The 25,203-nt window shown below is 37.6% G+C and overlaps 1 protein-coding gene across 4 annotated transcripts in view; it reads left to right on the forward strand.

The window, feature by feature from the left end:
- Positions 1–25,203, forward strand: part of if (integrin subunit alpha inflated) — a 187,348-nt gene that overhangs the window by 100,513 nt on the left and 61,632 nt on the right. For all 4 annotated transcript variants that reach the window (XM_089093668.1, XM_089093670.1, XM_089093669.1 and 1 more), the window contains 2 exons: positions 20,870–21,045; positions 24,779–24,988. In XM_089093668.1, coding sequence (XP_088949794.1) covers positions 20,870–21,045; positions 24,779–24,988 — 386 coding nt within the window. The remainder of the gene's footprint in view (positions 1–20,869; positions 21,046–24,778; positions 24,989–25,203) is intronic.

Here is a 25,203-nt window from a genome sequence, read left to right on the forward strand (position 1 = left end):
ACGAGCCTCCTCCGAAGGTTATACGATTGCCCTTTCTATATATACCTTATTTTCCCCACTGCATAACTTACAGCATTTGCCCTGAGGGATGGGGGGGGGTTCTGCTATCCTCAAAGATATAATTTCCGGATCTTTCAACTACGTTTAACAAAATGGCTATCTCAAAATTTTGATTGGATGTGTTTGAGGAAACGGTGGGCATAAGAGGGGGGTTAGTTGCCCTCCAATCACTTTTGACTGTTAAAAAGGGGACTAGCCTTTTCAATTTTCAATCGAATGAGCTCTTTTTGAAGTTTCTACGACAACTAATGGCCATCTCAAAATTTCTATCAGATGCATTTCGGGAAAATATGAGGTGTGTGTGGGGGAGGGGAGGGGTATCCGCCCTCCGATCACTTTGAATCTCAAAAAGGGCAATAAAACTTCTGATTAGCAATCCAATGAGCCCCCTCCGATTTTTCTACGATCACCCTTTCTATATAAACCTTAAATGCTCCCAGGGCATAACTTACAACCCTTGCCCTGAGGGCTGCGGGGGGGGGGTTTCATCCTCAAAGACATAATTTCTGGATCTTTTAACTACTTTTAACAAAACAGCTATCTCAAAATTTTGATTGAATGTGATTGGGGAAATGGAGGGCGTGGGATGGGGTTAGTTGCCCTTCAATCACTTTCGACTATTAAAAAGGGCACTAGCCCTTTCAATTTCTAATACAATCAGCCATTTTTGAAGTTTCTACGACAGCTCCTTCGATGCTAAGTGCCCTTGTCTAAACGAAAAAAATGAAAAAATAAATAACACATTGTGCCCACGTCGCTCTTTACTTAGGCAGCGCTATTCCGCTGCCTATGATTAATGCCTAAAGTTGAGTTCTAACCGAAGATAAGGTTTTGTCACGAGGAGACGGTCAAACGGTGCCTCTGTGAATGTTAGCGAACTGTTTGTTTTTCCTAGAAGTAAATTTCCTTTGAATAGGAACGTCAACAACAATTCCAATGATACATGTTATATTGCTTTTACCATTTTACCCACTTTGCCATTATTTTAACCAATGACGGTTCTGGCTTCTCTTGCACCCTTAGGGGTGATATCTTGACTAGTGCCACCTCCTGCCTTCCACAAAATTTTCAGGCTAAGTTTTTGCAAAATTTTCATTTATATTCATAAGATTATTTTCTATTTATTAATTAAATAATAATCTGTTTTATTATTTTTTTATTTATTATTTAAACTATTTTTAATTACTTTAATTGAATAATTTTAAATATTTTTTTTTCATTTTATTTGTTTTAATTTTTTCAATTTGTTAATTATTTTAATGCATTAATATTAACTGCGCCCTCTAATTTATTTTTTTTTAAACGAAAATTACAAAATTATTATAATCACTAGATAATTTATTCGAAATTTTTTGCCCCTAAAATTTCTGCGCCCAGGGCAAGTGCTCCCTCTACCCCTCCCCTAAAACCGTATCTGATCTTACAAATCATTAATCATTTGAGTTTTAAATTTTTCCATTTGCTGATTTTAATTAAGCTTTTATTATTTTATACGCAGTTTTGCCGGCCGGAAACACAAATTTTGACTTTTTCTATAAGACACCCACCGAATCCTCTTCCGTATGATTTTATTTTTCATCGGGCGACGTAAAATTCGCCCCGCAGAGCAAAATTTAATTCTTGTCAGAACCTAGCTTAGTCTTTGATGATAGTTTGAATTTGAAGTTACATCCAGCGGGTTATTCCTATTGACCCATAATTCAATAATGATTATCAGAATTTTGATGTCTGGTCAGAAATTTTCTGACCAGCACCCATAGTAATAGAAGTTAGTTGTCGCACTGCCACTGCAAATCAAGGGCCAAACCTGAATCATGGTCCTAAAGTTGAAGCCTTCAGTGTTCTGTGTTCAGTCTTCAGTGTGCTGAACTTTTGTTAAGTTTTAGGTTTTGTTATTAACAGTTGTATTTTTCCTTTTGGTATTGCCTTGTGCTCACCCAGTCAATACACATTTAAGGTAAGTTCTTTTTTGCAGTTTAATTCAAGTCGAGTGTCAACTGATGTTGCTTAAGTGTTACTTTGTGGAGCCGTCTACAGTTTTGTCTCTAAAATTTCCTATGACTTCAAAAATTTGTAAATGATAAGGAATTACCAACCTGCAATTTTTGCCATGTTACATATAGGAGTATTTCAACCCTCTACTACCCCAATGATATGTAAGCAATTCCATATCCAGGGAGGGGTTAGGGGGTTTTAAACCCCTCCCCTCAAAATGTTTGTCCGATTCGTATAAATATAGCAAAAATGCATATATAAAACTTTTAATGTGTTTTTGAAGTTTTTTTGTGTACTCCCCCCCCCTTCCAAAAAAATGCCCCAGTTCATAGTCAGTGCAACTAACTTTTGCTAAAATGATTCCCGACAACCCCTTTAAAAAATTAAACTGTCAGCCAATAAGACGCGGAAATCCACGTCGTGAACCATTCGTTTATACTTATAGTAGGCTATTCCAGCAATAAATCAAAAGTTAATTTTTTTAAACTGTAAAAATAACAACATAGATTGGGTTTGGTTCTACATTTTGATTGCTTGTATTTATGGTGCATTTTTACGAGTAGCAACAATGATTTGGTGTAAGGAAATAGGCGAATAAAGGCAAGAGAGAATAAGGGTGGTTTTCCCCACAAAAAGATATTTCGAGACCGTCCTTAAGGAACTTCTGGGACACACCATTCTAAACATTTTGAGGTTTGGCAACTACAGCGACTTATCTATCAGGATGAATCAAAACCAAAATGGTCCAGCAGCAATTGTTGACGAAGTTGACCTGAGGGTGTTGCACCTCCTTTCCTTACCCATGCAACGCTACCTTCTATTTCAATTCTTGAATGCTTCAATTTTTTTTTTTAAAGTAGAAATACATAATTTAATTTTTGCAAGCAATAAGAAATACATTAGTTACCCGTACTACCAGAATGCAAATATTTAAGATCTGACCTTTTCCCTATTCGGTGTTACACCCAACAACAACAAAAAAACTTGGCATGATTTACCAGTTGTGCTTTGCAAAAGTTGTTATGTCCATTTAAAATGAGCTGGTCACTGTAAATTTCGATCCTTCAATCAGATCAAACAGTTCGCGGTAACGAACTGAAACTAAGGAGTGACACGGACAAATAGTTACCAAAATTCTGAAAACGGGATTTTAATAACAATATGTTATGTTTTTATTTTATGTTTTATAATTATGAATATACAAACACCATTAAGGTGAAAGTTATCCTTCAGAACTTACGAGCCTGAGAAATTCGCTCCATTTTCGAGAACACACCCAAAAGGGTATGTGATCTTAATGAAAACTGCACCATATAAATTTGCCATGGTCAGCAGTAGCTACAACTTAGTAAATGTATAAGGGGTCAGCCACTCCCTCACATCCTCAGTCTTCATGCTAAAGTTTATCCAGTGATTTCCCTTGAAGCCTTCAGAGCGCACCGTGGATATTCAGTTGGTAATTACAAACGTTTAGAAAAAGCGTGAGAAAAAAAAACTTTAAACAGATTATCATATTACTATCCTGTTAGAGCATTTAATATTGAGGGATTACGGAAGAAGTTAAGATTTAGCGCAAATCGAGGGGGCGGTAGCTTCTCTAACACATAAGCTAACTTCTTTTTATTTTAGATTTTAACGCCACTTAATTTTCATTCAAATAAACAAATTCTGGTATTTAGTTTTTTCTTGTTTTTAACATCATATTCTGGTTTATATCCTTAATATGAGGGCGCATTCTCTCCTTGAAGACCATACTTTTGCCACCAAAACTTTGAGAAGTATCTGCAAGGGGGGGGGGGGGGTGGCTGGAATGCCAAAGTTAATTTTTTAAGATCATGATTTTCAAGTCGAACAAGGAAGAGGTTGAGTCGATCAAATACCGATTATAATTTGTTTATGGTGTAGAAATAAGATGAACTTCGATGATGGTCTTGTTTTCTTCTGACAGCCCACACTAGGTTTCTTTCATAAATAGATGAATTCATTGTCCCTCCTTCGTACATTCTATAGAGGGCACTTACTGTAAATTAATAATAATCAGCTGAAATAAATCAAAGGGAGACGAAGAGGAAACGACAATCAATTAAGGAGAGATGATAGATTGATTGCAAGGTGAAACAGCAATTGCATTTCAAATTATCATTTTCAACATTCTATTCATTTTAATAGCTTATGCTCTAGCTATTAAAATGATTGAAGATTTTAAAATGACTCTAAGCTTAAAAAAAACTTTAAGCCTTAAAGTGACAATTTTTGTAGATTTTCAAAAATGTTTTTGTTTTTCTTACGAAAAGCAAAGAGCGACTTGAGAGCCTAAAAGGAGCAGAAATAAAGTTATATAGTAAGCTAAAGTTAAAATGAACCACTGGTGGATCCAGGGGAGGGGCAAGGGGGGCGCACGCCCCCCTAAAATTGTCTAAAGTAGTGTAATTTACTTAATTAACGCAATTTTGCGTTAATTAAACTTACCCCTAACGCAGGTTTATCGGATCAGCCTATTTTGCCCCCCCCCCCTAAAAAAAATCCTGGATCCGCCCTTGAAACGAACAGTATTTAATATGAATGACTTAAGGAAAACGGAAGCTAACGTTAAACTAAATTGAATAATCAACCCAAACTTAAAGCCAACAGAAATTACAACAAATAAGACTAAAGCTACTGCTCCCTCCAGCCCTCTTGAGTAAATATGCCTTATAGATGTTGAGTTGCCAAAAGCGAGTCCGGGTGTGCATCTTAATTGTTGGCGCCCTTATCTCATCCCCCCTCCAAGATTTTGCTCTAGATCTGCTTTTGACTGCAATGATGGGTTTTCATAGTCTTCTGCCTATTCAACGCTTTTCAGTGTATATAGTGAGTTTTTGTTTTACACAGTTTTATTTATTTTTAATCTGTTACTTAGCAAGCAGAACTGACGATTTTGGGTGCAACTTCATTATCAAAGTAAAGTTGTCTGTTTTAGGAATAACCCCGGAACAGATATATACTCGAGATTTTTTTCGGGGGAGTGGGGTGCAATTGTGACAAACCACCAGAAATAAAGGAATCTTATGAAAAATATAAAGTATTGTAGACAAATTTTAAAAATTTGAAATGTTGGAACAGGGCTGTATCCAGGATTTCTGTTTGGGGGTGGGGGGGGGAGGTAAAAAAAATTATAAAAGGCTCATTTTGTTTATATGCATTTTTATTACTATTTTACGACTCAGACAAACATTTCTGAGGGCGGGGGTTTGAATTCTTTAAACCCTCTGGATATGGCCTTGTGTTGGAGGGGAAAGGGGTCCCACCTCCTTCCCCCACGGGTATGTGCTTGTCCTATCAGTAAAGATCTTTCACTTCCCTCAATACATTATATTTGTGATTTGATTTTTTTTTATAATTATTATTATTATTATTGCATCATAGGAGCCTATTTATGTAAATCTGTAGTTAGTTTATTTCGATTTTAATTAGTTTTTGTATTGGTATACAATTATTGTTTATTATTGTTTTTTGTTTAGTTTGATATTTTTAATTGCTATATTTGCTTGCTTTATCGATTTGGTATATTCTACTTTCCTAGTTGCTTCTGCTTTATTTGTGTGTGTGTTTTTTTTTTATTCTTGCCATGCACCATTTTATTTCTTTACTGTTTTTTTATTTTTAAGTGTATACATACCTAGAAAGACCAAAATATTTTTCATCATGGACAGGAAAAATAATAGGCTAATATATAATCAAACGGGAGCATTTTTTCAAGACAATGGGAACTGAAAAACTAACACATGGCAAGATCTTCGATTTTTATTATAATTGTCTAAGCGGATCTGAAAAAATATAAATATTAAGGACTATGAATGAATACTACAACTGTGAATCCAAACTATGTGTTGTCACAGGAATATTTAGAACAACCGTCATATAAAAACGAAAATCCTTGGAGAATTCAATTAGTGTTTTGTGACTTTCCTAACCCTTGCAAGTGAATCTGTATTCAAATTTTTCAGATAACGCATAAGACTTTTCTGAGCATTTAGCTTGAACAGTAAAGTTAAGTTGTAATAGTATTTTTGATCAAATTGTCATAGGAACGTAGAAATAAATCCATGTTGTAATAAAACAGTCACGAATAGTCTTCTAAGCTGTAACTGTTACTCATCTCCAATACATTAGTGAACATACCAAGTCATTTGAAAATAAGGATTACATGGATTACATGCTGATCTGAGATATGGTGAGTAGTAACCAAGGTACTATTTTGCGTACGCCCCCGCACCGGACCGGTTTCTGGTAGGTATAATCTGGTTTGGTAGGTACAATCTGGTTAGGTGGGTATAATCTGGTTTGGTTCAAGTTTTTCTGACACAATTTACCGGATTTCTAATTCACAGTATACATGTCTTGTTTAGGGTAAGCCCCATGTTAGAAAACCAGCGTGTCTTGTTTCGCTGTTAATAAAAGGAATTCGAATATTTTGTCTATGAAATAGAAGCTAACTCAATTTGCGAAAAGTTATTCCATTTGCACAACTCTGATCGGATTGAATTGTCGCCGACAATGAGATGTAATCACTGCTAAGCCTTTTGTTATTGCGAAAGGGTTACCAAATTGGTGATTAAGACGGGCTTTGTCTAATTCTAGCCGGAAACTCGTGATTGGATAATTTTTTAACGTGAAATCTCTGAATAAAATATTTTTGGAGAAATTATTTAAAAGGTATAGTTTATTTATTCTAAAGATAATGACGTATACCTTTCCAGAGCATGTACTTGACGATGGAGAAAAAGGGTTAAAGTGATTAGCAGTTACGAGCTAGGATTCCCCTCTGGTCTCTGAATTGCCTTATGTTCCTAGGTACCTTTCCAGAGCATGTACTTGGCAATGGAGAAAAAGGGTTAAAGTGATTACCAGTTACAAGCGAGGATTCCCCTCCGGTCTCTGAATTGCCTTATCTTCCTAGGTACCTTTCCAGAGCATGTACTTGACGATAGAGAAAAAGGGTTAAAGTGATTAGCAGTTAAGGTAATCTCAATGGCGTTTGAACAGTGTTGTCAGTTTAAAATAGAGTCTAATGTTATAGTATACTAGAAAGTTGATAATAAGAGAGATGTAGATGGCAAGAAAAGAATTTTAATAATGGATAGCTCTACCTCTCCGACGTGTTCTTTATAAAACGCAAGTGGTGCTTGAACAGTGTTGTCAATTTAAAATAGTTTAACGTTATGCTATACGAAGAAGTTGATACTAAGAGGGATGTAGATGGCAAGAAAACTGTGTTTATCTCTTTAAGAGCTCTGTTTCTCTTTGGGCTGTTTGTGTTTCTTTGGGCTGTTTGTGTCTCTTTGGGCTGTGTGTGTCTGTGGGGTGTTTGAGTCTTTTTTTTGTGTGTTTGTTTCTTTGGGGTGTTTGAGTGTTTTTGGTCTGTGTTTTTCTCTTTGGGGTGTTTGTGTCTCTTTGTGCTGTTTGTTTTTCTTTGGGCTTTGTGTGTCTCTTTGGGGTGTTTGTGTCATTTTGATCTGTGTGTCTTTCTTTTGGATGTTTGTGTCTCTTTGGGACCGTGTGTGTCTCTTTGGGCTATGTGTGTCTCTTTGGGCTGTTTGTGTCATTTTGATCTGTGTGTCTTTCTTTTGGATGTTTGTGTTTCTTAGGGACCGTGTGTGTCTCTTTGGGCTATGTGTGTCTCTCTGGGGAGTTTGAATCTTTTGCTATCTATGCGTCTGTATGGCCGTTTTTTGTCTCTTTGGGCTGTTTGTGTGTCTCTTTCGGCGTTGTGTGTCTCTTCGGGATGTCTTTGTCTGTTTAGCCTGTGTGTGTGTCTCTTTGGTCTGTGTGTGTCTCTTTAGTCTGAGTGTCTCTTTGGGCAGTTTGAATCTTTTCGGTGTGTGTGTGTCTGTTTAGGCTTTATGTGTCTTGTTGGGCTTTGTGTGTCTCTGTTGGATGTGTGCGTCTCTTTGGGCCGTGTGCATCTATTTGAGCTTTATGTGACTTTTGGGCTGTTTGATTCATTTTGGTCTGTGTGTGTTTCTTTTGGCTGTTTGTGTCTCTTAGAGGCCATGTGTGTCTCTTTGGGCAATGTGTGTCTCTTTGGGGATGTTTGAATCTTTTTGGTATGTATGTGTCTATACGGGCGTTTTTTGTGTCTTTGGGCTGTGTGTGTGTCTCTTTGGGTTTTGTGTGTCTCTTCGGTCTTTGTGTTTGTCTCTTTAGCCTGTGTGTGTCTCTTTGGGCTGTGTGTGTCTCTTTAGGCTGTGTGTCTCTTTGGGCAGTTTGAATCTTTATGGTCTGTGTGTGTCTCTTTTGACTGTTTGTGTCGTTTTGCTCTTTGTGTCTCTCTGTTGGATGTGTTCATCTCTTTGGGCCGTGTACGTCTCTTTGAGCTGTATGTGTCTCTTTGGGCTATGGGTGTCTCTTTCTGATGTGTGTCTCTTTAGGCTCTGTGTCTCTCGTTGGACTGTGTGTCTTTTTTGGGGTGTCTGAGTCTTTTTGGTCTGTATGTGTCTCTTTGGGCTGTTTGAGTCTTTTAAGTCGGTGTTTGTCTCTTTGGGTTGTGTTTCTCTTTGGGCTGTCTGTGTCTCTTTGAGGTGTTTGTGTCTCTTGAGGCTGTGTGTGTCCCTTTGGGCTGTGTGTATCTTTGGGCTGTTTGAGTCTTTTTGGTCTATCTGTGTGTCTCTTTGGGATGTTTGAGTCTTTTTGGTCTGTGTTTGTCTCTTTGGGCTGTTTGTGTATCCTTTGTCTGTGTGTGTTTCTCTTTGGGCTTTGTGCGTCTCTTCGTGATGTTTGTCTAGCTGGACTGTTTGAGTCTTTTTGATCTGTTTGTGTCTCTTTGGGCTGTTTGAGTCTTTTTGGGCTGTGTTTGTCTCTTTGGGCTGTTTGTGTTTCTTTGGGCTATGTGTGTCTCTTTGGGCTGTTTGAGGCATTTTGGTCTGTGTGTGTTTCTTTTGGCTCTTTGTGTCTCTTAGGGGCCGTGTGTGTCTCTTTGGGCTATGTTTGTCTCTTTGGGGCGTTTGAATCTTTTGGTCTGTATGTGTCTGTATGGGCGTTTTTTGTCTCTTTGGGATGTGTATGTGTCTCTTTGAGCTTTGTGTGTCTCTTCGGGCTGTGTGTGTCTATATATCCTGTGTGTGTGTCTCTTTGGGCTGTATGTGTCTCTTTAGGGGGTGTTTCTCTTTGGACAGTTTGAATCTGTTTGTTCTGTGTGTGTTTCTTTTAGCTTTTTGTGTCGGGTTTTGGCTTTTGTCAATCTTTCGGAAGTGAGCGTTTCTTTTGTGCGTGTTCATATATTTTTGCGGTCCGTGGCTATATGACATGTTTAGTCAGTTTGGTCTGTTGATTGTTACTTTTGATGTTTTTGTATCGTAGAGGTCATTTGTGTGTCTTCGATGACTGTGTGTCTCTTTGAAGTGTGTGAATCGTTTTGGTATGTATGTGTCTGTATGGGCGTTTTTTTTCTCTTTGGGCTGTGTGTGTGTCTCTTTGGGCTTTTTGTGTCTATTAGGACGGTGTGTATTTATCTTTATCCTGTGTGTGTCTCTTTGGGCTGTGTGTGTCTCTTTAGGCTGTGTGTCTCTTTGGGCAGTTTGAATCTTAATGGTCTGTGTGTGTGTCTCTTTTGTCTGTTTGTGTCGTTTTGGGCTTTGTGTCTCTCTGTTGGATGTGTGCTTCTCTTTGGGCCGTGTACGTCTCTTTGAGCTGTATGTGTCTCTTTGGGCTGTGGGTGTCTCTTTGTGATGTGTTTCTCTTTAGGCTGTGTGTGTCTCGTTGGACTGTGTGTCTTTTTGGGGTGTCTGAGTCTTTTTGGTCTGTATATGTCTCTTTGGACTGTTTGAGTCTTTTAGGTCTGTGTTTGTCTCTTTGGGTTGTGTTTCTCTTTGTGCTGTCTGTGCCTCTTTGAGTTGTGTGTGTCTCTTGAGGCTGTGTGTGTCTCTTTGTGCTGTGTGTCTCTTTGGGCTGTGTGTCTCTTTGAGCTGTTTGAATCTTTTTTGGTCTGTTTGTGTGACTCTTTGTGCTCTTTGAGTCTTTTTGATCTGTTTGTGTGTCTGTTTGTGCTGTATGAGTCTGTTTGGTCTGTGTTTGTCTCTTTGGGCTGTGTGCGTCTCTTTGGGCTATGTGTCTCGTTGGACTGTTTGAGTCTTTTGATCTGTTTGTGTCTCTTTGGGCTGTTTGAGTCTTTTTGGGCTGTGTTTGTCTCTTTGGGCTGTTTGTGTCTCATTGAGCTGTTGGTCTCTTTGGGATGTTTGAGTCATTTTGGTCTGTGTTTGTTTCTTTTGACTGTTTGTGTCTCTTAGGGGTCATGTGTATCTCTTTGGGCTATGTGTGTCTCTTTGGGGTGTTTGAATCTTTTTGGTCTGTATGTGTCTCTTTGGGCTTTGTGTGTATCTTCGGGCTGTGTGTGTCTCCTTAGCCCGTGTGTGTCTCTTTGGGCTGTGTGTGTCTCTAGGCTGTGTGTCTCTTTGGGCAGTTTGAATCTTTTTGATCTGTATGTGTCTCTTTGGGCTGTTTGTGTTTCTTTGGGCTATGTGTGTCTCTTTGGACTGTTTGAGTCATTTTGCTCTTTGTTTGTTTCTTTCGGCTGTTTGTGTCTGTTTGAACGTTTTTTTGTCTCTTTGGAATGTGTGTGTGTCTCTTTGGGCTTTGTGTGTCTCTTCGGGCTGTGTGTGTCTCTTTAGCCTGTGTGTGTGTCTCCTTGGGGTGTGTGTCTCTTTGGTCAGTTTGAATATTTTTGGTCTGTGTGTGTCTCCTTTGACTGTTTTTGTGTCGTTTTGGGCTTTGTGTGTATTTATTGGATTTGTGCGTCTCTTTGGGCCATGTTCGTCTCTTTTAGCTGTATTTTTCTCTTTGGGCTGTGGGTGTCTCTTTGTGATGTGTGTCTCTTTAGGCTGTGTGTGTCTCGTTGGACTGTGTGTCTTTTTGGGGTGTTTAAGTCTTTTTTTGTCTGTATGTGTCTCTTTGGGATATGTGTGTCTCTTTGGGCTGTTTTGAGTCTTTTTGTACTGTGTATGTCTCTTTCGGCTGTTTGTGTTTCTTTGGACTGTGGGTGTCTCTTTGGGCTGCGGGTTGATTGGAAGAAGTATGTATTAGCGAAGTTATAGTGGAGGGCGAGTTGCTAGATAAAAATCTAAGTTAATAAGGGTTTTTGACCGTAAACTTTTGTAAGAAAATTATGGAAAATACAATTCGTTGGTTCATAGGTGAAACTTAAGTCCAGGTATGGATCGAAAAATAAACTACTTCTGTAGAATCTGAGCTAATAAGGGTTTTTGATCATAAACTCTAGTTTCCTATAAGAAAATTATGGAAAATACAATTCTATCGTTCAAGTGTGAAACTTAGTTCCATTCTCTGGTTCAAATGTAGAAAAACCCGTGTGGGTAAGTTGAAATAAAAAATTTTTAACAAGAAATGACTGAAAAGTGATTTGGGGGAGATTGTTTCATCCGTAAAAGGATGTATTTGTAAAGTTATAGGGGAGGGCGACAAAGTCTTCAAAGTCAAGGGTCTAAGAAAAAAAAAGTTCTGGATATGAATATTTTTGTAAGTTTGTAGTTTACGACCTAATATCATATCAGTAACGATTCTATTTGAACTTTCTCCAAGTTGATCAATCAAATGTGAAACTTAGGTCCATTCTCTGGTTCAAATGTAGAAAAACCCGTGTGGATGAGTTGAAATAAAATTTTTTTTTTAACAAAAAATGACTGAAAAGTGTTTTGGAGGAGATGGCTTGATTGACAGAAGGATGTATTAGCGAAGTTATAGTGGAGGGCGACAATATCTTCAAAGTCAAGGCTATAAGAAAAAAAGTTCCGGATATTTTTGTCGGTTTGTAGTTTACGCACTAATATTAATATCAGTAATGATTCTATTTTAACTTTCTCCAAGTTGATCAAATTGGTCTCTAAACGGTTCATGATAAAAAATAGTTTGGGACAATAAAAAAAAAACTAAAATAATGTCATGAAATCATTTTCAACACTCAGAGAAGATCTTTTTTTTTATGTGTAAGTTTTTTTGTGTGTATGTGTAAGTTGTTAATGTGTGTGTGTAAAATTTTTTTGTGTGTGTAAGTTTTTTGTGTGTGCGTAAATTTTTTTTTTTGTGTGTGTAAGTTTTTTTATGTGTGTGTAAGTTTTTTTGTGTGTGTGTAATTTTTTTTTTTGTGTGTGTGTAAGTTTTTTTTTTTGTGTGTTAGTTTTTGTGTGTGTGTATTTTTTTTTGTGTGTGTGTGTGTGTTAGTTTTTGTGTGTGTGTGTATGTTTTTTGTATGTGTGTAAGTTTTTGTGTGTGTGTGCGACCTAGTGGTACTAAAATATCGTAAGAGGGCTCATTTGATCTAGGTTCACTTAGAGTGGCGCGCCACTCTAAGTGAACCTAGATCAACCCAACTTTTTGGATATCTCTCTCACTATGACTCTGTTTGTGTGTCGTGTCAAATTTTGACTGCACGATTTCGGAAAAAAGAGGTGCGAGAGACGGCGTAGTTACCATCCAATCTTTTTGGTGACTTGAAAATGGCACTAGAACTTTTAATTTCCAGTCAAATGAGCCCTCTTACGATATTTTAGTACCACTAGGTCGCACACACACACAAAAACTTACACACATACAAAAAACTTACACACACACAGAAAAACTTACACACACACACAAAAAAAAAACTTACACACACACAAAAACTTATACATACACAAAAAACTTACGCACACACGGAAACTTACACGATTTTGAGCAAACAAAAGGATTGTAACACTTGTTAGGCCCGTTTTTATGCAATTTTAAGCCAGTGAAAAGAGCGAAACGTCATTGAGTCACACTTTCTATAAAAGTAAATTTGTTGTTTCTTTATGATTAAATCCCAACACCCCCCCTGTTCTGATTTTTGAAAATGATTTCAAGACATTATTTTAGTTTTTTGACACACATAAAATCTTACACAAACACAAAAACTTACATACACACTCACAAACTTACACACACACAGAAACTTACACACACACATGAAAAATAAAACACACACACACGAAAACTTACACACGCAAACACAAAAACTTACACAAACACAAAAACTTACACACCCACAAAAAATTACACACACACACACAAAAATTTACAAACACACAAAAAACTAACACACAAATAAAAAATAACACACAAACAAAAAATTACACAAACAAAAAAAAAACTTAAAAAAACACAAAAAAAACTTACACACAAATAAAAAAAAACTTACACACACACAAAAAAACTCACGCACACAAAAAACTCACACACACAAAAAAAAACTTACACACACACACACACACAACTTACACATACACACACAAAAACTTACACACAAAAAATTTTCGTCTTTGAGTCACACTTTTTTAAAAAGTAAATTCGTTGTCTCTATATTATTAAATCCCAACACCCCCCCCCCTGCTCTGAGTGTTGAAAATGTTTTCACGACATTATTTTAGTTTTTTCACACACACAAAATCTTACACACACACAAAAACTTACACACACACGCAAAAACTTACACACACACACAGAAACTTACACACACACACATAAAAACTTACACACACACACGAAAACTTTCACACACACACACAAAAACTTACACAAACACAAAAACTTACACACCCACAAAAACTTACACACACACACAAAAATTTACACACATAAAAAAACTTACACATACATAAAAAATTACACACACACAAAAACTTACACACACAAAAAAAAACTTAAACACACATAAAAAAAAACTTACACACACACAAAAAAAATTTTACACACGCACACACAAAACTTACACACACAAAAAAAATCTTACACACACACATTCACAACTTACACATACACACACAAAAACTTACACATAAAAAAAAGAACTTCTCTGAGTGTCAAAAATGATTTCACGACATTATTTTAGTTTTTTTCTTGTCCCAAACTATTTTTTATCATGAACCGTTTAGAGACCAATTTGATCAACTTGGAGAAAGTTCAAATAGAATCATTACTGATATTGATATTAGTGTGTAAACTACAAACTGACAAAAATATTCAGAGCTTTTTTTTTTCTTATAGCATTGACTTTGAAGACATTGTCTCCCTCCACTATAACTTTGCTAATACATCCTTCTGTCAATCAAGTCATCTCCTCCAAAACACTTTTCAGTCGTTTTTTGTTAAAATTTTTTTTTATTTCAACTCATCCACACGGGTTTTTCTACATTTGAACCATAGAATGGACCTAAGTTTCACGTTTGATTGATCAACTTGGAGAAAGTTCAAATAGAATCGTTACTGATATGATATTAGTGCGTAAACTACAAACTTACAAAAATATTCAGAACTTTTTTTTTCTAATAGCCTTGACTTTGAAGACTTTGTCGCCCTCCACTATAACTTCTCTAATACATCCTTCTGCCAATCAAGCCATCTCCCCCAAAACACTTTTCAGTCATTTCTTGTTAAAATTTTTTTATTTAAACTCACCCACACTGGTTCTTCTACATTTGAACCAGAGAATGGAACTAAGTTTCACATTTGAACGATAGAATTGTATTTTCTATAATTTTCTTATAGGAAACTAGAGTTTATGATCAAAAACCCTTATTAGCTCAGATTTTACATATATAGTTTATTTTTCGATCCATACCTGGACTTAAGTTTCACCTATGAACCGACGAATTGTATTTTCCATAATTTTCTTACAAAAGTTTAAGGTCAAAAACCCTTATTAACTTAGATTTTTCTCTAGCAACTCGCCCTCCACTATACCCTCGCTAATACATACTTCTAACAATCAACCCGCAGCCCAAAGAGTCACCCACTGTCCAAAGAAACACAAACAGCCGAAAGAGACGTTCACAGTCCAAAAAGACTCAAAACAGCCCAAAGAGACACACATATCCCAAAGAGACACATACAGACAAAAAAAGACTCAGACACCCCAAAAAGACACACGGTCCAACGAGACACACACAGCCTAAAGAGACACACATCACAAAGATACACCCACAGCCCAAAGAGACACATACAGCTCAAAGAGATGCACATGGCCCAAAGAGACGCACACATCCAACAAAGACACACAAAGCCCAAAACGACACAAAAACAGTCAAAAGAGAAACACACAGACCAAAGAGGTTCAAACTGACCAAAGAGACACACAGCCCAAAGAGACACACACACAGGCTAAAGAGACACACACAGCCCGAAGAGACACACAAAGCCCAAAGAGACACACACACAGCCCGAAGAGACAAAAAAACGCCCAAACAGAAACAAACAGCCGAAAGAAACACACAAAGAGCAAAATGACTCAAACAGTCCAAAGAGACACACATAGCCCAAAGAAACACAAACAGCCCAAAGAGACACAAACAGATCAAAAAGATTCAAACTGACCAAAGAGACACATAGCCTAAAAACACACACACAGCCCAAAGAGACACACACAGGCAAAAGAGACATACACAGCCCAAAGAGACAAACAAAGCACAAAGAGACACAAACAGACCAAAAAGATTCAAACACCCCAAAGAGACACACATAGCCCAAAGAGACACACATGACCCCTATGAGACACAAACAGTCAAAAGAAACAAACACAGACCAAAATGACTCAAACAGCCCAAAGAGACAAACAGCTCAAAGAGACACAAACAGCCCAAAGAGACACAAACAGCCCAAAAAGACACACACAGCCCAAAGAGACAAAAATAGATCAAAAAGACTCAAACAGACCAACGAGACACACAGCCCAAAGAGACGCACAAAGCCCAAAGAAACACACACAGCCCAAAGAGACGCAAACAGCCCAAAGAGACAAACACAGACCAAAAGGACTCAAACAGCCCAAAGAGACACACAAACACACCAAAAAGACTCAAACAGCACAAAGAGACACACAGCCCAAAGAGACACACACAGCCTCAAGAGACACAAACAGCTCAAAGAGACACAGACAGCCCAAAGAGAAACACAATCCAAAGAGACAAACACAGACCTAAAAGACTCAAACAGTCCAAAGAGACACATACAGACCAAAAAGACTCAGACACCCCAAAAAGACACACAGTCAAACGAGACACACACAGCCTAAAGAGACACACATCACAAAGAGACACCCACAGCTCAAAGAGACATATACAGCTCAAAGAGACGTACACGGCCCAAAGAGACGCACACATCCAACAGAGAGACTCAAAGCCCAAAACGACACAAACAGCCTAAAGAGACACACACAGCCCAAAGACACACACACAGGCTAAAGAGACACACACAGCCAGAAGAGACACAAAAAGCCCAAAAAGACACACACACAGCCCAAAGAGACAAAAAAACGCTCAAACAGAAACAAACAACCGAAAGAAACACACAAAGAGCAAAATGACTCAAACAGTCCAAAGAGACACACATAGCCCAAAGAAACACAAACAGCCCAAAGAGACACAAAAAGATCAAAAAGATTCAAACTTCCCAAAGAGACACACAGACTAAAGAGACACACACAGCCCAAAGAGACACACACTGGCTAAAGAGACACACACAGCCCGAAGAGACACACACAGCCCGAAGAGACACACACAGCCCGAAGAAACACAAACAGCCCAAAGAGACACAAACAAATCAAAAAGATTCAAACACCCCAAAGAGACACACATAGCCCAAAGAGACACACATGACCCCTAAGAGACACAAACAGTCAAAAGAAACAAACACAGACCAAAATGACTCAAACAGCCCAAAGAGACAAACAGCTCAAAGAGACAAAAACAGCCCAAAGAGACAAACACAGCCCAAAAAGACTCAAACAGCCCAAAGAGACACAAACAGATCAAAAAGACTCAAACAGTCCAACGAGACACACAGACCAAAGAGACGCACAAAGCCCAAAGAAACACACACAGCCCAAAGAGACAAACAGCCCAAAGAGACAAACACAGACCAAAAAGACTCAAACAGCCCAAAGAGACACACAAACAGACCAAAAAGACCCAAACAGCACAAAGAGACACACAGCCCAAAGAGACACACATTCCAAAGAGACACACACAGCCTCAAGAGACACAAACAGCTCAAAGAGACACAGACAGCCCAAAGAGAAACACAACCCAAAGAGAGAAACACAGACCTAAAAAACTCAAACAGTCCAAAGAGACATATACAGACCAAAAAGACTCAGACACTCCAAAAAGACACACAGTCCAACGAGACACACACAGCCTAAAGAGACACACATCACAAAGAGACACCCACAGCTCAAAGAGACACATACAGCTCAAAGAGACGTAAACGGCCCAAAGAGACGCACACATCCAACACAGAGACACAAAGCCCAAAACGACACAAACAGTCAAAAGATACACACACACAGAACATATAGATTAACAGTGCCCATAGAGACACACAGAACAAAGAGACACACAACTCCCAAAGAGACACAAACAGGCTAAAGCGACATACACGCACTTCGAAGAGACACAAAAAGCTCAAACAGACACACACACAGCCCAAAGAGACAGACAAAGACCATACCCACACAGCCATACGAAAAAGATTCAAACACCACAAAGAGACACACATTGCCCAAAGAGACACACACATGGCCTCTAAGAGACACAAACAACCAAAAGAAACACACACAGACCAAAATGAATCAAACAGCCCAAAAGACACATACAGCTCAAAGAGATGTACACGACCCAAAGAGACGCACACATCCAACAGAGACACACAAAGCCCAAAACGACACAAAAAGCCAAAAGAGACACACACAGAGCAAAAAGATTCAAACTGCCCAAAGAGACACACAGCCTAAAGAGACACATACAGCCCAAAGAGACATACACACAGGCTAAAGAGACACACACAGCCCGAAGAGACACACAAAGCTCAAAGAGACACACACACAGCCCAAAGAGACAAAAAACGCCCATACAGACATACAGACCAAAAGATTCAAACTACCAAAAGAGACACACATAGCCCAAAGAGACACACACGGCCCCTAAGAGACACAGACAGCCAAAAGAAAGACACACAGACCAAAATGACTCAAACAGCCCAAAGAGACACACATAGCCCAAAGAAACACAAACAGCCCAAAGAGACACAAACAGCCCAAAGAGACAAACACAGACCAAAAAGACTCAAACAGCCCAAAGATACACAAACAGACCAAAAAGAATCAAACAGTCCAACGAGACACACAGCCCAAAGAGACGCACAAAGCCCACAGAAACACACACAGCCCAAAGAGACACAAACAGCCCAAAGACACAAACACAGACCAAAAAGACTCAAACAGCCCAAAGAGACCCACAAACAGACCAAAAAGACTCAAACAACCCAAAGAGACACACAGCCCAAAGGGACACACACAACCTCAAGAGACACAAACAGCTCAAAGAGACACAGACAGCCCAAAGAGAAACACAACCCAAAGAGACAAACACCGACTTAAAAGACTCAAACAGCCCAAAGAGACACATACAGACCAACAAGACTCAGACACCCCAAAAAAGACACACAGTCCAACGAGACACACACAGCCTAAAGAGACACACTCCACAAAGAGACACCCATAGCCCAAAGAGACACATACAGCTCAAAGAGACTTACACGGCCCAAAGAGATGCACACATCCAACAGAGAGACACAAAGCCCAAAACGACACTAACAGTCAAAAGAGACACACACAGACCATAAAGATTCAAACTGCCCAAAGAGACACACAGCCTAAAGAGACACACAGCCCAAAGAGACACACACAGGCTAAAAAGACATACACACAGTCTGAAGAGACACACAAAACCCAAAGAGAAACACACACAACCCAAATAGACAAAACACGCCCATACAGACACATACATACCAAAAAGATTCAAACATCCCCAAAGAGACACACATTGCCCAAAGAGACACACATGGCCTCTAAGAGACACAAACAGCCAAAAAAAACACACACAGACCAAAATGACTCAAACAGACCAAGATACACATACATTTCAAAGAGATGCACACTGCCAAAAGAGACGCAAACATCCAACAGAGACACAAAAAGCCCAAAACGACACAAACAGCCAAAAGAGACAAACACAGACCAAAAAGATTCAAACTGCCAAAAGAGACACACATCCAAAATAGACACACACACCCAAACCAGAAAAACACACCGGATAAATAGAAAAACACAGCCATATGATACACAAAACGCCAAACCAGACACACACACAGCCCAATGACACACAAAATGCCCATACAGACACATACAGACCAAAAGATTCAAACGCCCCAAAGAGACACACATAGCCCAAAGAGACACCCGCGGTCCCTAAGAGACACAAACATCCAAAAGAAAGACACACAGATCAAAATGACACAAACAGCCCAAAGAGACACACATAGCCCAAAGAGACACACACGGTCTCTAAGAGACACAAACATCCAAAAGAAAGACACACAGATCAAAATGACACAAACAGCCCAAATAGACACACATAGCCCAAAGAAACACAAACAGCCCAAAGAGACACAAACACCCCAAAGATACAAACACAGACAAAAAAGACTCAAACAGCCCAAAGAAACATAAACAGATCAAAAAGACTCAAACACCCCAAAGAGACACACAACCCAAAGAGACACACACAGCCCAATGAAACACAAACAGCCCAAAGAGACATAAACAACCCAAAGAGACAAACACAGTTTTCTTGCCATCTACATCCCTCTTAGTATCAACTTCTTCGTATAGCATAACGTTAAACTATTTTAAATTGACAACACTGTTCAAGCACCACTTGCGTTTTATACAGAACACGTCGGAGAGGTAGAGCTATCCATTATTAAAATTCTTTTCTTGCCATCTACATCTCTCTTAGTATCTACTTTCTAGTATACTATAACATTACATGCTCTGGAAAGGTATACGTCATTATCTTTAGAATAAATAAACTATACCTTTTAAATAATTTCTCCAAAAATATTTTATTCAGAGATTTCACGTTAAAAAATTATCCAATCACTAATTACCCCTTTTTTGATCTTGCCTCCTATCAATTCTGAGTTTCTGGCTAGAATTAGACAAAGCCCGTCTTAATCACCAATTTGGTAACCCTTTCGCAATAACAAAAGGCTTAGCAGTGATTACATCTCATTGTCGGTGAGAATTCAATCAGATCAGAGTTGTGCAAATGGAATAACTTTTCGCAAATTGAGTTAGCTTATATTTCATAGACAAAATATTTGAATTCGTTTTATTAACAGCGAAACAAGACACGCTGGTTTTTCTAACACGGGGCTTACCCTAAACAAGACATGTATACTATGAATTAGAAATCCGGTAAATTGTGTCAGAAAAACTTGCACCAAACCAGATTATACCCGCCTAACCAGATTGTACATACCAAACCAGACTGTACCCACCAGAAACCGGTCCGGTACGGGGGCGTACACAAAATAGTACCTTGGTTACTACTATGGTGCTGAAACTTTGCTCAGTGTAAAAAGATAGCAAAGGAAAATTTAAATTTGCATGGCTGACACACAGCGATTGAAAAAAGTTAAAACTTTCAATTTTCAAATTATTTTCATATTTTCAATTTATTTTGTGTCATAACTGTATTCTACCTGCTTTGCTGTATATATTTGCTATATAAAATTGCAATGATTTTGTGATGTCAGTAAGCGCAATAAAAATATTTTTACTTGAATTTAAAGAAACAAAAACAAGTATTTAACGATATGTTTGAGCATATATAAACTTCTCTGCTTGAATAGGCGTGTCAAAATTTGACACATCATCTTTATTTCTGCATTAACACAGTAATATTTTTAGGTCAGCTATTTGGCCAGAATCTTGAATCCCGTCCAGACGTAGTTGGTACCAGGGAAGGCCCTCCCGCTGATGATGACTCATACCTCGGCTACTCAGTGGCTGTGGGTGACTTCAATGGGGATGGTAACATAGATTCTGCAGTTGGAATGCCCCGAGGTGCTAACTTAACCGGCAAGGTAAGGCAAATGGAAGTCCATGGGAGATGTAGCTCTTAGCTGTTAGGCCTAAAGGTTGTATTTTACATTTTCTCATTTGTGAGATAAAAACCATTTCCGAAGCTGTTGTCAATGGGGAGAGGAGGGGTTAAAACGGCAACGTGGGTTCAGTCACCACTTGATCCTCATGACCACACTGTTCACAAAAAACACTGTTGAGAACAAACTGTTTTTGACAAAAAAAAAAAAAAACATTTCGAGACCCTGCCGGCTATAAATGATGTATGATAAATATATATATATATATATATATATATATATATATATATATATATATATATATATATATATATATATATATATATATATATATATGTGTGTGTGTGTGTGTATATATATATTTATTCTTTTTTGAACCATTTAGGACGGTTTAGCGGAGGCCTTTCCTCCAATATCTGCCTTGCTTTTTGTTCTGTATTCACTGGCCATAAATTACCTTCGTTTGATTCTGTATTTTTCTTAGTATTTTTTTCGTTCTTCAGTTTTTGTCGTACGTAGTTTTTGGACACAATCTCAGAAGTGGGAAAAGGTCAGATACGTTGTTTATAATGACTTTGTTTAAACTGTCCTTGTTTGTAACCTAATTCCATTTTTAATTTTATAAAAGATGTACAAGGTTTCCTTTCTTTTCAAAAGTTAATGGTTTTACTCGAAAAGCAATAAATATATACTTAAGTCTTTGATTCTTTTTTTTTCGAAAGGACACTAAGGCAAGACCAGTTCGAACCCTTGGTCACAAGACATAGGAGAGTTACTATGATAGGAACGAATTTTCACAGAGATAATGACTATTGTGCCCTTGTAAAAAATAAGATAATATAAAAAATGAAACATGCACTGTGCTCGAGGATAAATCTGTTGCCGTGCCCCCTCCTGACTCAAATATAAGCAAAAAAAGCCGAGTCAAAGGGGAAAATTTTACCAAAGTGGGCAACCCCCCAGTCGCGGTGCCCCCTGAGCCACGGTGACCCGGGCAGCTGCCCCGGTTGCCCTCTCGCTTTGAACAGCTCTACTGAGCAATGTCTAGCTTTGTATTAGGTAAAAAAATCTCGTAATCTTAATTGTTTATTTAATTTCAATAATACCTTTTATTTTTTTTTTCTTTCTCATATTGAAGTACATTTGGGTGTGATTGTTATTGTGGTCACTTGCATGGACAACAGAATATAAGTTATATTTCTTATATAAATAAGAATATGAAGTGTTGTTTAATGTGATTTTATGACTTTAGTCTAATAAAGTTTCCAATAAAATCTAAAATGTCACAAAACAGGAAGTTTTAATGGAATTTTAAAAATCAAAAATATTTTACTGATACGGTAAAACATTTTTGAAGTAAAACCATGATAAAGAAGGCAAATGCAAAAACGAATGTTGAACCAAGAAGAATTTCAACAATTTGAATGAGTAGAAATTTGAGACTCTATGTTACTGAAATTACCAAGGACATCAAAATGACAATTTTTTTCGCCACCTGGCTCCATCATCGGTCAGATCATACCTGAGAACTGGGTTTCTTTAATTTGCTTTTTGCTGTTGTACAACTATTGAGATTATTTCGTTCCGTAAACTGTCTGCTTTGTTGCCACACTGAATCGTGAAAAGAAACAAGCGGACAATTCTCTTGTTTACAAACAAGCCCAATCAAACGGTTGTAACCAGCGTTGCCAACGCGGTACATTAGAAAATGTTTAGGTACAATCAAATTTACAGGTACATCTTGGTTTTAGTTACTCCTTTCTGACTCGGATGTCTGTTCAGTTATTAGTTTGTCGAAAAGTTTCCTCATATTATGGAATATTTTTAACCTGCTGGTCAGATGGTACAAATTGAACTCTTGCGGTACAATTTTAGTCGGCAAACTAGTACAGTTTATTTCAAAGCGTTGGCAACACTGGTTGGAACATCCAATTCACCTGCATCTGATCGTCGAGCCTTACAACATTCAATAGAGGGATAGGCTAAAACCATTATATTCAGCCGGGCTATTGAAAAAATCTAGGCTAGTGACATTCTGTAAAAATTAAGTAAATAAAGTTATATTTTGAAATTAGAAGAAAATAAAAATTCTATCGATATGTCAGTAGTCAACTAGGATAAATATAATCTTTCTAATTGATTTTTCTAAGAAGATGTTTTTGCAGGTAAGTCAATTAACTAATAATTTATAGTAATTAATCTTGAACAATTTTAATAACATCCGTGTTAATGCATAACTTAGACTTATAGCAGTGTTTGTCTTTTGCTGCAGCAATCATGAAAGTTACAGTTTTTAGAGCTTTATGATGACATATTTTTTTCGCTCATTATCTGCTGATTTTTCACACACGTTCCTTATTTTCAAACTTGGCGCACGCGTAGCGTAAAACTACATAACTGAACATGAAAGGTTTTTGGTTCAACAATTTTGATTTCCTGTGTTTCTCTAACCTTTTAACACATCTATGGTTATGTAAGTTTCCATTTAACCAATTTAAAGAGTGGGATCTCATTGTTTAATGTCCTTTGTACTTTAAGGGTAATGGTGCCTTTAGGAGATTCATCCACAGGTAGAAAACGCAGGGAAGCAGACTATGGGAGAAAATGTTGGGGAAAACGTTTACAAAAAATGGAGACATCAAATTTGAGAATGTAATGTACGAAGGGTGAGAAAATTTCCAGGGAATGTGAGTCGTAGATTAAGTTTTGCAGTGTAAGTAGCTCTTTACCAAAAGGAAGAAAAGTACCATTATTGGCAAATCTATAACTTAAAAAGAAGAACATCTATTGAGGGTTGGGGTTGAAATTTAGCTTTAGATGGGGCTTGTACTAAAAAACCATCCATTATAATGCCATTGTATAATAAAATACTTTGTACAATAAAATACAACAAAAAAGAAAGAAAAATAACTACTCAATGAAAATACACCACCTTTTTTTTCATTTGTTGGGGGACTATTGTCTTGAACCTTAAACAACCTACCCTGGCTATGCTGAATATTTTTCTGTTTATTTTTTAATTTATTTATTATTAGTTATTAACAAAAACGTAACACAACTGCATCCTCACCAACTGCCATGGCATGATCTAGAGGAAAGAATATAAAGAAAATCCATAAAATAATAATAAAAGAGTTGAATTTACGTTAGCCTCAGAAGAGGTTTAATTTTTTTTTACATAACTACAACATCATGTACCCTGCCACCTCTAATTAAAATTCAACTCCTTCCTAAACACATATCAGTCAAAATACAAATACAATAAAAACAATACTAAAATTCATAATTTAATACCGATCTTTAGGAAAACAATGACTTCCTGAAAAAAAGACTAAAAAAGAATGTCATCAATTTGCAAGGCCGTACCCAGGATTTTTTTTCGGGGGGGGGGGTTTACTCAAAAAAACTTTTTTGCGGAGTTTTACACAAAAAACCTCAAAAAATTATACAAAATTTGTTTATGTCCATTTTTGTTACGTTTTTACGAGTGGGACAAACATTGTAGAAGGGGGGATTCAAACCCCCTAACCCCCCTGGATACGGCCTTGTCAATTTGTTTGTCAAATTCTTTGCTGTCTAGAGGCTCAACTCGTAAAAAGAAAGTTCCTCGTCGGGTATTTTTCAACGTCTACAGTCTATATAATCAAAAATTTAAAAGTTATCAAGATTATTGTCAACATCTTTGCATCCTAAAAGTTTGCATTATCTTTTCCAGGTTGTGTTATTTACTTCTAACCTGACAAATTTACACAATATTACTGGGCAACAATTGGGTGCTTATTTTGGATATGACCTGACTTCAACTGATGTGAATGGTGACGGATTGGATGACATTATAATTGGTGCCCCACTTTATACCGATTACACGAACACAGAGGGAAAATACGAGACTGGAAGAGTTTACGTTATGTACCAAAATGAAAGGGTAAGTTTTTTTTACAGTTTTGTGCAAACCAGTTGCAGAGAGATTTCTAAATAGGATAGGCCTTAAGTAAACTTTAATAGTATGTTCTTAAAATAACGTGTTAAAAATGAGGTTTGTGGAACGTTATATATATTATGCACCAAACTGAACGATCCATTTTTTTCTACAATTTTGTGCAAACCAGTTGCAGAGAGGTTTCGTAAATAGATAGACCT

This window comes from Artemia sp. Qi Xiang Cuo, chromosome 8, assembly GCF_049724085.1.
Source record: "Artemia sp. Qi Xiang Cuo chromosome 8, ASM4972408v1, whole genome shotgun sequence".
In the NCBI taxonomy this organism is placed as follows: domain Eukaryota; kingdom Metazoa; phylum Arthropoda; class Branchiopoda; order Anostraca; family Artemiidae; genus Artemia; species Artemia sp. Qi Xiang Cuo.